This window comes from Gallinula chloropus, assembly GCF_964237585.1.
Source record: "Gallinula chloropus genome assembly, chromosome: 2".
In the NCBI taxonomy this organism is placed as follows: Eukaryota; Metazoa; Chordata; class Aves; order Gruiformes; family Rallidae; genus Gallinula; species Gallinula chloropus.
The window spans coordinates 97,912,379-97,926,157 of NC_140086.1; the positions used below are offsets into that span (position 1 = coordinate 97,912,379).

The window sequence follows — 13,779 nt, forward strand, 5'->3', positions numbered from 1 at the left end:
GAAACGGTTTTAAACTCAAAAAGGGGAGATTTAAGTTGGGTATTAGGAAAAAATTCTTCATTATGAGGGTGGTAGATCACTGGAACAGGTTGCCCAGAGAGGTAGTGGAGGTCCCATCCATGGCGGTATTCAAGGTCAGACTTGATGGTGCTCCGAGCAGCCTGATCCAGTGAAGATGTCCCTGCTTACTGCAGGGGGTTGGGCTAGATGGCTTTTAAAGGTCCCTTCCAACCTTACATATTCTATGATTCTGTAGTCATCCTCAGCCTCCCTGCCCTCCCACAAGGTCAGTTACTTCTTTGTAGAAGGCAAGGTCAGGTCATGTCTTTTGCTTCAAACAAGTTGGCCTCAGGAGGAAAATGTCATTTTAAGCCATGTTTATAAAAGCAAGCAAATGTCTTGCAGTGCAATGTCATCAAAGTTATTTGTGAAAGCATTTCTGCAGGGAAGTTGTTGAGTGGTGTTTGCTGAACAAGATGGTAATATTCTTGGGTATGTTGGCTTGTTGGGTCTGCTCAACAGCCCACGTGCAGCCAGTGCAAAACCCCCAGTCTTTTTAAGAACTTTTTAAAAGTAGAATGACCGTTTCAAGTCAGCCGTGGCAAAGATGATGTCGTAGCCAAACGTGGCAGTGGAAATATGAAGAAAAATTCCATTTAAGTGTTGACTAAGGCCTGTAAACAACTGAATTGCTGAGCTACTTTGTGTTTTGTCTGTCCTTTCCTTTTTATTGTTAAGTCTTGCTTTTGATGGCTGGAGTTGCCTCTTGTATATTTTCCAGGCTGTAATGTCTAGAAGGCTGTTTAGATCCCGAGTCCCCAAGGGGCTCTGTGGCCTGTTTTTAATGTGCTGATTTGTGCATTAAGTGCTTTAGTCACGGCCCTTCTGATTCTCTTTCAAATGACTGACTGCAACTATCCGAGTTGCAATGGGGGTGACAAAAAAGAAAAAAAAAAAAAGAGAATTTTTATCATCTTAGGTCTGACCAGGCAAAAACTAGTTGTCTTTGTGCTTAAAACAAAAATAAAGGGGGAAAAGGAAAAAAAAAAGTAGAAAGAAAAAGCTAGCAAGTTATGGTTTCTGTCAGAGCTGGCTGGAAAAGTTTCAGATTCACCACAGACTTGAGTGGTTAAAGAGGAAATCAAAGCATACAAACACCAGCCAGCTAGCTGGAAGAAAGTCAGACTGTTCCAGTCACTGGGACACGAGGACACCACCGGAGAGTTACAAGCGTAACGGGCACTGAATGCAAGACAACTGGAAAAAGTGAAGAAAATGGGAGGGGGGCGGGGGGGAAGTGAAATAGAAGAAAACTGCTGCTGAGGAATCATCATTAGAAGGGGAGAATTTTAGAGAAGCAGAGCAGATGGGGAAGTTGAGGATTGCTGGCTTAATAATGAAAGGCCCGATTTTCTTTGCTGCCTCTAAGCTTTTAAATTCTGCAAAATATATTGAAATATGTTCCAACAATATCATTACCAAATACAAATAATTTCTAAATGTTAGTTTGCCTAATTATTCAAATTAGTTCCCCTAATTATTCAGCAGTATACTTGCATTTTCTTTAAGAAGTGTGTGAGCAGTAGGGAAGATGTGTCTGTGAGTGTAATCTGACTGACTCGGCTCTGTAACTCTGCAGAGGGGATTAATTTGCTTCCAAAAATCCCCTTGGAGACTTTTAAATGCAAACATGAGGCCTGTGGTTTAAATTTCTGGTTTTATGAGAAATCAGCCACTGGATTCTTATCAGAATAGCTGTGTACAGGCGTGTACAACTGACTTTGCTGCTGCACGTACACCTTTTTTATCTTTTCAGCAAGACTAACCAATCTATCCCAAAGCAGAGGTGACGTTTAAAAGCAACAACATAGTATTAATTGCAGATAATGCTTAGATCCTTGTTCACATGGGAGCTTGTAGCATTTCTGCTGCTGCCACAGCCAGGAGAACATTTTGGGGCAGGAAGCTTTGTGTAGACACAATCATCGGGAAGGGATTCTGTCTTAGATTAAAAACGGTGAGTCTGTTTTTATTATGCACTTCTTTCCATTATATTGCCCAGACAATTCAGACCCACTTTCCCACAGACATTTTATAAATACTTTTTTTGGAAATTGGTCTGATGGCCATGTCAGATAAATTCTAAATTAAGCCTGGTAGTTTCAGAGCTGCTGAAATGTAACTTTTTTTAAAAAATTTTTTTATTCTCCCCAGGATGTTTTGACCAGGACAAAAACAATACCTTTTTATCCCAAGAATCCCTGTGTGGTACCTGCCACATGTTATGGAATCCACTGCAGCCTAATGTTTCCTGTGAGATTTCACCCCTGGAAAAGGGTCTGTCCCAAAAGCCATTCAGGAAGTAAAAACAATAGCTCTTACTGGAGGCAGTGGTCTGCTTTTCTGCCCTGTTTTCTGTGTGGGCGATTCAGGAGCTGCTAACGTTGTGTAGATGCATGGTAAATGTAGTGTGCTGCTTATAGAAAGACACTTGTCTCCCCTTACCCTTCTCCTTTCACTCGAGGACATCTGCTGAGATGCTTCATTCCTGAAATGGAACCTTAAATGTTCTTGTTGTGTCCCCCCCCCCCCCCCACCCCCCCCCCCCACACACACTGTAGAAATCAGTTTTAATTTAATCCTTAGTATTTTGTTAGAAAACTTTGAAAGCTGAATTTTTTAAACCTTACAAAATTGTTCGTTACTAACCCAATTAGTGTTTGCAGCACATTTGCTCTAAGTGATGTTAAGTCATCTTCCCCCAGTAGAGATTTGGGTTGTTTTTTTTTTTTTAAATAAAATTATGCTATTTGATGCTTTCAGTACTAAGGCATTTGTCAAGTTAGAGCTCTCTGAAACTTTATAAATTAAAGCAAGCCTCCAAGAATGCTGTCCTCAGAGGTAATTTTCCAGTCCCTGCTGTTCATTAGGAAGGATCTGAGAGTACCAGTCGCCCGTGTGTGCTGAAATAGTGACGTTTGGGGTATTCTGCTACTGTGTCTCTGGGGTTAGCTGTGAGCAGGGTTCTAATTTCTAGCTAAGGTTTTTCTGTCATAGGTCTTTGTTTCCATCACCTTCGTTACTGCTGTTTGACGGAGGCCAGGACTCATCATCTTCTGAATACTGTTGCTCTTTATGAAGTGTTGAAGGGAATCGATTACTTGTAGTTCCAGTGCTGTGGCATTTTCCACTCTGTGCAGTCACAGAACCTCATTTATCTACCTGTGCTATTCCAGCTGAGTTGCTTTCTTCATGTTAATGACTGTCACAATCTGCCCCCAGAGTTGTGATCCGCACAGCTGAGCAGCTACTAGGAAATGCTTCTAAAATAATGTATGTCCCTCTGAGTCATGGGGCTTTAGTTTGAAGTGCAGAGGAAAAATAAATAAAAGTCATTGAAGTTTCCAGTAAGCATCTAGTAATGCACCAGTTTGGGTCAGGCCAGGGGGAGTGCAGGTCTGTGCAGCGTAGCAATGGGCTGTTTTACCTTGTCATATCAGTTTAGAAGGCCTGATTAAATTAATTCAATCAGTTGCAGAACTGTGTGGGCAGAATAGTTAATCAAGAAGTTCTTCAGTCAAATGCTAAAAAAAGCACTTTATTTTCCTGGTATGAAATCATTGGTCGTAAAGGGAACGAGTTTGAATGTATGATGACATACCTGCATAGCTGTGACCTTTAAATAACCTGCACTTGACTGTAGGAATTCAGTTTCACAAAATGCAAATATTTAAAGTACAAAATTAAATCATTTTATAACTTATCAAGCTAACTGAGCTGCCTTCTCTCAAAATTCCTTTAGATCAGTAACTAGTGAGGTTACCAAATAAAAAACTAGTTTCAGAGGCTTTTGGAAGAACAAAATTCTAACACACTTTGTTCCCGTTTTGTGGAACACAGGATGGGAAATTAAAAATGGCATCCCAGAGTGGCACCTTACTTGGGGAAGAACATGTGTAGTCCCATTCACTGTATAAGTGGTTCTTGAAAGGTCATCCTGTTTTAGAAAAAAACTTTGAGAGGCTTTTTTCTTCTTACATTGGCGTTGATTGTTCAGAGCAATTTGTAAAACAGTTGCCTTCAAAGATAATTTCAGACAAGTCCTCATTTTATCATCTAGAAAATGTTGTAAAATCAAGAGCATCTATATAGTAAAGCCACTGTGGCTGGTGTCCAAGCTCAGTCTGAACAAGCTTTGATGATAGAAACAGTGTATTTGTGATAATGGGGTTTGCTGCTAAGGCTAATTAGACCTGATGAGAAATAGCTTGCCACCATTTCAAAAGGATTTTAAATCCGAATCTTTCAAAAGTGAAAACAATCCCCCATGCTCTGAGTTTTTGCAGGAAATCATCTTCCCTGTCCTAGGGGGTTGAAAAGCTTTATTAAAGCAGAATGTGTAAACCTCAAGCAAAAGAGGAGTTCCCTGAAAAGAAGTCAGGCATATCGGGCATGGGCTGCTTCTGTAAACTAATTTGCTCCTGATCCAATGCACTTCAGCTAGACAGAATTTAGAAAATTAGGAAGTATGAAGTAGCATTTGTAGAGGGAAAATATAAGAAATATTCTTGCCATTTAAATCTATAGGGTGATACTTAACTATAAATATAGTATAAATGCTGTTAGGCATACAAAACTATGTATCCTAAAGAGAAAAATATTTGCTGTAATTCTACCTCTTGTTTAGTAAGTTGTGACTTGTATCCATCCCTGTTTCATCTGCTGGGCTCATGTATTTCTGGTCAAGCCTGCAAAGGGATTTTTTTAAAATACATTTGATAGAAACACTGAAAGGATCTTACAAAAGCCTCTCTCTCTTCTGTAAACTGTATTTTGAAGCAAGCAAATCACGATCCCTATTCAGGAAAACCACAGTTTGCTAATGTGAAGTATTCTTGTGCTGGAATTACTGAGGCATTCTGAGGAAGTCTGATGGTAGGTGCAGAGAGATGGCGCGGGTGACTGTGATGAGCAATCTCTCTATATTTGTACTGCTGTGATGTTCCAGTGATGTCGGGGCACTGACTTGTGATTAATGGTATTTTACTTTATTTCTGCAAATTTCTAGTTTGAGAGAAGACCACCTGATGACTGGGTTCTGGTTTAGTTTTTTGGTTGGCTTGCTTGTTTGCTTATTTGTACCAGCTGATCAGGTTGATACCAAGCAAGAATTTACAGGCTTATTCAGGAAATTAAGGCAGCAGTAGCGCAGCCCCCCCCCCCCCTTTCTGAGAAATTACCCACCTGCAGAGCAGCAGGGATCTTCTGCCATATGACGCTGTTGCAGCTATTCAGCTCTCCCATCTTGCTCACAGATGCCTGCTCTTGGTCAATCACATCAAGCACGAGTGACTAGCATGCTGATGGCACACCACAGTCTGCCATTGAGCTGCTTTCCAATCCTTGGATAAAAGATGTGTTATGCTTTCCATATCTGAGGGTGGAATCCTCTCTTCATTAAACTTGAGGGCATGAGTCCCATTAAGGGCAACCAGGATTTTGTACCTCATGCCTGTACTGTCCTTCCCATCTGCTGCCTAAATTCACTGATTAGTCCCACTGAAGGAAGGTCGGTATTTGTCTGCTGTGGCATAAGTTATTTTTACTCCTAATTAGTTCCACGTGTAAGGGATGGCCTTTCATGTTGAGTGTGTGTTTTATGGGGAATATTGCTGTTTTGAAAACGAGGAGTCTGCTTAATCTAATGCACAACAAGAGCACATGCTAGCTAAACAATGTGAAGATGACTATTTCCTATGTCTACAACAAAATTGTTGATGACATTCAGTTTGGTAACATGTTCAGAAAGTTTTTAATTAGACACATGGTAGTAATTTGTCCGTGGATAGTATTTTACCTTGCTGTGAAATAGTTCTGTGTTTTGGGCACATAGATGATTAAAGGTTAATAATTCAAAGTAAGAGGTTAATAATTCAAAGTACCTTAATCAGTTCAGTATGTTGGAAAACCAGGACTTGGTGTTTTTGTTCTGGAGTCGCTACAGAATTTATCCAAAGCATGTTGATAATTACAAACACAATGACCGTTAATAATGGCTTCTGTAAATGTCTGTAATTTCTTTGTGCGAAAGTGCTTTGACCTGTATTAATACAACCTAAATGCTCCAAGGAGGCTTCCAGTTGAACACAAAGCAAAAAACTCTCTTGCAATACTAGCAAAAGTTGGCTTTTTAGTCCCATATATTTGAGCTTTAGCTGTGATAAAGCTAGTTTTTAAGGAAAAAATAATTTATGAAGCGTTGGGTTTGTTCAGCCTGAAGAAGAGAAGGCTCTGCAGGGACCTTGTGGGAGCTTTCCAGTAACTGAAGGGGGCCTACAGGAAAGCTGGAGAGGGACTACTTACAAGGTCCTGGAGTGATAGGACAAGGGGGAATCGCTTTAACCATAAGGAGGGTAGGTTTAGATTAGACATTAGGGAGAACTTCTTCCCTGTGTGGATGTTGAGGCCGTGGCACAGGCTGTTCAGAGAAGCTGTAGCTGCCCCCTCCCTGGCAGTGTCCAAGGCCAGGCTGGATGGGGCTTTGGGCATCCTAGTCTAGTGGAGGGTGTCCCTGCCTATGGCAGGGATTTGGAACTAGATGAGCTTTGTGGTCCCTTCCAACCCAAACCTGTTTCGATGAGTGCTTTAGCCATTGGGCTGGTTTTAGACAATCCACTTGCAGGCTCATGCCCCTTAGTGAGAGGCAGCGCTCCAATTCTCAGCATTCCCAACAGCCTTTTTCCACTTGATTGTCTGTGGTATGATTATGTGGCATCATGGACCCATGAATAATTTGTTTTGTTGGGAACCTGGAGTAGAGGCTGTCTTACTAGGGGAAAAAATGCCACAGATGCTTTATTATACTTAGGGGTTTTCTTTAAATTTATATTTTCAAGTATAGGTAAATTTGAAAATTTTATGAAGTGGTTAGTTAGCTTTTTTACAAGTATTTGAAATCTGCATCCTTTTATTGGTCAGATGTAGCCTGAAACATTTTTTTCCCAAGTTGGAATGAATAAAAATGGCACAAATGGGATTTAAAAGTTTTGTCTTTCTTTTTTTGATGGCTAACAAAAATTTCATTTGTGAGTAGAAGGGCTGGTGTTAAAATAACCTGGGTGTCATGGGGCAGGAATTGCAAGTTAAATCTCTTGGTGACCTGGAGAGACCAAAGATTACTACAGCTATTATCTACATAAACCGTGCCTTTGTGTGTTGCTGTTGAAAGAACATGTCTGCTATGAAATGGATTTTATGTTTCCTTGGAATGAAAGCAAAATTGAAAAAAAAAAATAATCAGAAATAAAAAAAAAACCCAAAGAACAAATAAACCCCAAACAAAAACCCAACCTGTGTGTGACAAGTAATTGCTCTTCTTTACTTGCTCTACTTGGGGCATAACTATAAACCTGGCTGTGTAACTGCTGGAGCATTTCCATGTGCACCACTGGAAGAGCTGTGATGAGTGCTGACTTTCAGGGCTTCTGCTGGGTCCTTCAGCTGCTGAAGTGCAGTAACCCACAATGAGTGATCTTACGAGCTGGCCGATAACTGTAGAATCATACAATGTGTTAGGCTGGGAGGGGCCTTTAAAGGTCACCTAGTCCAACCCCCCTGCAGTAAGCATGGCCCTCTCCACTGGATCAGGTTGCTCAGAGCCTCATCAAGCCTGACCTTGAATATCTCCAAGGATGTGGCCACCTGTTCCAGTGATCTACCACCTTCATAGTGAAGAATTTTTTCCTAATACCCAACCCAAATCTCCCCTTTTCTAGTTTAAAACCATTACCCTATTGCTACATGCCCTCATGAACAGTTCTTACAGGTACCTAACACTGGCTTCAGCGAGATCACCTGTGAGGTGCCCTTGTGAAGGTATAGGAGTTTGCCTGCAGTGCTTTGCCATCCTGGCACTTACTGGGGAGCAGAGTCACGGATGGGTCTGTCCCACTCAGGGGGAGGGAGCCTGGCTTGTTAGCCCCCACCGACAAACCGTGGCAGGCTACCATAGGCAGGTTTAGTGTTGCACTTTAGGATGTGACCATACACATCACTGGTCCGCTGCTGGTTTTGTGTAGCTGTCTGGAAAGAAGCTGGCCTGGCTTAAGGAATGATGTAGAGGGGAAAGGTGTGTGACAGTGGGCCTGCTTAGAAACTAGGTGTTGGGTTGGGTGGTGAGTTGTGCTTTAAAAAGAAACAAAAAAACCTAACAAAGAAAAGAAAAAGGGGGTGGGGAAGAGAGACGTGCACTGCAACCCTGGAAAAATCGAAGGGGTTTGAAAGAGTAATAGAAGCAGGGGGAGAAATTAATATCCCCTGGACTGTGAGGGAGAGCCCTTTGTGGCCAGTGACCTAGTAGGAAACATTTTCTTTTGCTGAATAGGATGCATGGAGGAAAGTATAAACTGATTATCTGCTTCTACTTTCTAGATTTAAAATGCTACTTTTAAACAAGCTTTAGATCTTGCACAGTGAAAGTTTGCAAAGCAGTAATTACCTGGCCACAGACCTGCTAAGTCATCATGATAGAATGCAAGTAGTAGACACGGTCTGGTAGCTGGTAACTTCTTCTGAAGCTGCCCAGTGCTATCTTTGCCTTTTCATGATTGCTTTGAATGTTCTCCAGCAGTACTCCTGTAACTCAAGCATTAGCCTGCTCTGGCACCTGGATGCTTCATGGTGTTGCAACTGTGGCTTCTTGGTTCTAAAAACGGACAGAATTTAAGATGTTTTGGTAACGGTGAACAAGAGTAATATTTATAACTTGGTGGGTTTTCAGTTTTGTGGGGTTTTAGAGGTTTGAGTTCTTTAATCTAAAAAAGCTGTAGGGTGATATTACCTTTTAAATGGGGGCGGGGGGGGGGGAAGAAGTGCAACAAAATCCATTTAACATTCTGCTTATTAAATCCTTGGCACTACCAGGATCTAAAGACTAATCTAAAAAGAACATGCAACTAATATTCGGTTCTGTTTGTTCATTTTGATCTTTCCATCCTTTTACTTTGGATTAGTCTGCCTTTACTACATTGTCAGGTAAATGAAAAGCATTCACATTGTTCCTTCACTTTTTTATGGGAGTTTTTCATTAACTCCCCAGTCTTCTGTACCAAGCTGTCTTTCTAGCCTGTGACGCTGTCTTCATTATTTACTTTGCTTACGCAAACCAAATGAGTGAAGGAAAAATTAACTCAGATGTGCTTTCAAGAATATATTCTGTGTTTAAAATCTTTCCAGACTCTTTTCCTTTATTTCTTTGTTCAGATTGGCTTTTTTTATGTAACAGCAGGAATGGAAGCCCGGAGATTCAATGAACAATTATTAATCCTGCTATAGCTTTCTAAAAATACGTAAATTCACACTCTTGGATTTTGTGTGTGTCTTCCACTGATGATTTTATCAACCTTTCATACAGATGTGAAGGACACTTCAAGAATATAGGAGGATAAAGCACTTTTCAAACCAGTTTTGTTATTTTGTTGATTTTAAAAGAGAATCCTACTGTTTTCTGGTCATAGATATAAAAGCTCATTTTTTCCAGATGTATTTAATAAATGTAGCTGTGCATATAAAAGCTTTCTTGTCTAAAACCTGAATATTTTTAAATTTTCTAAACAGGTGTCTCAACGCATGTACCTACTGCAAAACTAAGCATGCCAGAGGAGATCTAGCAAGTTACCCAATTGAAGAACTAGTGAAGAGAGCCAAGCAGTCTTTTCAAGGTAAGGGGTTTTATCCAACCAATAAAAATCAGTCTCTGAAGTGTACCAGGTGATCATGTGGTGATCATGATACAAAATGGCTCTGTTCAAGTGTTGTGGTTTAACCCAGCAGGTAACCAAACACTGATGTTCACTCACTCCTTCCTCTCGGTGAGATGAGGGAGAGAATCAGTCAAAAAAAGAGTAAATGTGTGGGTTGAGATGAAGCGAGTTTAATAACACAGAAAAGGAATGTAAAATATATTATTAATGAAAATAATATTAATAATGATGATGATTATGACAAAAGAATATACAGAACAAGTGATGCACGATGTGGTTGCTGTCCACCTGCTGACTGATGCCCATCCAGTTCCCAAGCAGTGCTCTGCTCCCTTTCCAGCCAGCTTTGCCCCTGGTTTACATACTAAGCCTGACATTGTATGGAATGGAGGAATATCCGTTTGGTCAGTTGGGATCCTGGCTGTGTTCCTTCCCAGCTTCTTGTGCTCCCCAGACTCCTCACTGGCACGTCAGTTTGAGAAGCTGAAAAGCCCTTGACTTGGCACTAACTTAAACATCGGTGTGTTACCAGCACTGCTCTCATCCGAACTCCCAAACACGGCACTATACTGGGTACTAGAAAGAAAATGAACTCTACCCCACCCAAAACCAGGACATGTGGTAATTTATGTTCTTAGTTGTACCCGTGTTGGGTGGTGCCTTTGTGGCAGAAAGTCATACATACATTCTATTGTACTCTGCTATTTCCAAAATGTAGTCCTACCATAGGAAGTATTTAATTTTGACTCTAGGCTTGCTCAAATGAAGTTCTCTGAGCGTTTTGTCATGATGATGGGGAAACTGTAATATTTGGTCATTTTATTCCTTAAAGGGGAAGACAGTAACTTTTTTCACTCAACAACAAATTTCCTAAACCTCCCTGGGATTCTTAGAACTGTGCTTAAGGATACATTGCTATGTCTGGAGGAGCTCTGGAGGAGTTGGGGATGTTCTGTGAGCCATACAAAACGTACCAGCTTTTCAATTCAATAGAATTTTGGTCACGTCACAGGGATCCAACCAGACATAAAATTTTTTTCCTGCAGTACAGTGCTCTGTTCCAGGATCTGCCTAAATCTACTGCATATCTGGTAGCTATGATAGCTTTTTATTGTACTTCAGTATCTTTTCTTTATATCTACATTGTACCCATGTTTCAAACATATGAGGTTTCCAAGTAATGCCACTATTTATTTTTGATGCAGCCTATGTAAGGACACAGGTGTTCTTGGCATTTGTGAGCCATGTTGAAAATTAAAGGTATATAAAAAATAATTCTGAGGTAATCCAGGTATAACATCATCTTCTATTTTTGTTCCAAATACTTTGAATCAGAAGTAGAGTAATAAGCAGAACATGGGATGTCACATCCTCTGTGCATGCGCAAACAGTGCATGCATTGGGTGTCACTTGCGGCTCTGAGTGTTGCAGCTGTTTTAGTTGAATTATTGGAGACCTCCTACTTAACGTGTTTTTAAATGCATCCTTATTTAGGGATCTGTAATGAACCTGTTTCAGGTCAGTGATGAACTTTCAGACTATTCCTGTCAGTGGTATGCAAGGAAGAGTCGTTTCCCAAATCAAAGCCCACATTCGGAAGTTCTTAGTTCTACATCACCCACACAGAAATTCTCACTGAGGATTGTCTTTTTCTTCTGCTTCTGTTCAAAACCAACCTCCTCCCTTTCCTTCCGCGCAGCTTATGTGTGACTGCCACAAAATTTAGTTTGTAGGACTGATGCTGTTGCTGAGGTGAATTGGATTGGCTGTTACAATACGCAGGAACCCTGTCACATCTCGGATTCCTTGTGTAGTAAGACAAGTTTCTAAAACCTGTGTGCAAATCATGACATGGTTGGTAACTGCAATAGAAGATGTATGAAGTGCATGCACTGTTTTGGTGGAGGAGCAGGTCAGGAATCACCTTTCCAAAAGCTACACATTTTCAGTAGCACAAGGCAGGGGATTTTTGAAGCTGGTAAGTAGTCACTGTGCAGGAGCAAAGCTGCCATTTGATGGTTATGGTTGTTGTTATGCAGTAATTACCAGACACAAGTAATTGCCTGGTGATATTGAGACACGTAGGTAGAAAAGGAATGCTGCATTCTTTATATCTCGTTCAGGTGTAACTCTGAAATGCTTTCATATTGTAAGTAGTATAACAATAGTAGTGTTCTTATAGTGCTACATAACTGTTTAAATGTTCCAAAGAAACTTTGAGGAATTCAGGAAGGGAATATGATGAAGAGGAGATACAGGTAATACAGTCAGGATTACGGTCTTTCTTAGGTTAGCTATTTAAATTTTGTTTAGATTTATTGCATGTCTGGAAAGAAAAAAAAATCAGACCTGTTTATCCCATTATAGTTGTATTTATATGCCCTAAAGTCGAGATTATCATTAACATCAAGATGTCTTTGCTTGATATGACAAGAAAGAAAAATCTTGAGTTTTGTTTGTCTTTGCAGATGGAAAGTGTGAAATTTTGGCAAGTATTTTGAACTTTGACTCTTGTACATTTGGATTGAAAATTCAGTAATTCATTTCATCTGTTATACAGTGGCCTTTATTATAAATATTGACTCTTTCAAAACAACTTGATTCCTAATGGAAAAACTTGCCTGTAAGCTATTGTTTTGAAATTTCTTGAAGAAATGCTATGACATGTCTCACAGCAGGCATCTCCAGGGAGTTCTATTCTTGTTTGGCCTCACACGAATACCTTTGTTAGAGGACACAAGGAAGGAAGCAAGCACTGAGTTGTAAATCGGCAAGCTTTGCCTCCAGCTTTTACATACTTGGCGTGAAATAGTGAGATACAGTTTTCAGGGTATGGAGAATTTATTGCTGCCAGCATGTTGCAGCTGGGCTGCAGGAACTTCATCAATCCCGTGAAAGACTTAAGCAATTCAAAGTCATTAGCGAAGTTCTTGCTGAGTTACCGAGCCGCAGTCTCTTCCCCAATCACTTCTGTCCAAAGCTGTATTGCTGAAGCTCCAGTGAAGAATATGGAGCAGTCCAGATGTAGGATAAAACGTTTTTCCACTTTGGAATTGTTCATAGGAGAACTGAAGTGTCTTAGAAGAAGTGTGCGATGTTTTTGCATAGATGTGGGATCAAGTCATGTAAGGAAAGGGAGACTGCTGTCATTTGTGTGTACATATTCTTACAGCACACAGCTTGATGGGCCCCAAAGGTGGGAAGTTTCAGTTGTGGGACGCGCTGAAAATTGGTTAGGAGAGCTGTATTTAAAGACATTTTGTTACAGGTCCTTAAATCTCAGCACAGATCAAGCTCTGTGAAATGCTTTATTCAGGGGATCGTGCTTTGGCAAGGCTGCAGCTGACATCTAGGAGCAGTCTTTCTAGCAGCTGTATATTGCCAGAACTGGCTTTAGTGGAGCGATCAGATACTCCCCAATTTTACTCCAGCCACTTCTGCACCGCAGCCACAGGGTAGGATGCTTCTACGTGGGGCGTGTTTCCAAGCTGCAGAATGTGCTGTGTTACTTGGCCTCAAGGCCTTTCCAGTAGCCAGTGGAGCGGCCTTGGGCCATTAGTGATAGCGTATGCGCCAGCAGCCGTGCCCGTGTGACGGAACCTGCCCGGCGGTGCCCGGCAGTCATCGCCTTTCTCAATGTCTGTCTCCAACATGACTTCTGAAGATATTTTTTTTAAACTCCTGGGCTTTTTAGTCAAAATTTAACTCCGTGACTTCATTAATCAGCTGGGTTTTGAGAGTGTGTGGGTAAGAAGGTATTTATTTCAGTGCATTTTTGAGTCCAAAGCTTCGTCTTTCTGCTCTGAATTTCACTCTTGTAAAAACAAAGGCTACTGCTCTGCTGCAAGTGGTAACTAGATGACAGCAGATGAGAAACCTGTAATAATCTACAAACGTGCTCAGATTATTTGTATAGGCATAAAATTGACTTAAATCCGCTGATTAAAAAGAGATGGCTGAAAATCATCGTGTCTGAGTAGATATCAGCCTTTACATTGTACTCTTCCAACCTTGGGAA

The 13,779-nt window shown here is 40.8% G+C and overlaps 1 protein-coding gene across 1 annotated transcript in view; it reads left to right on the plus strand.

The window, feature by feature from the left end:
• The window catches only part of CDKAL1 (CDKAL1 threonylcarbamoyladenosine tRNA methylthiotransferase), a 414,385-nt gene that overhangs the window by 175,990 nt on the left and 224,616 nt on the right, over positions 1-13,779 (plus strand). The window contains exon 9 of the mRNA XM_084280398.1: positions 9,616-9,719. Coding sequence (XP_084136524.1) covers positions 9,616-9,719 — 104 coding nt within the window. The remainder of the gene's footprint in view (positions 1-9,615; positions 9,720-13,779) is intronic.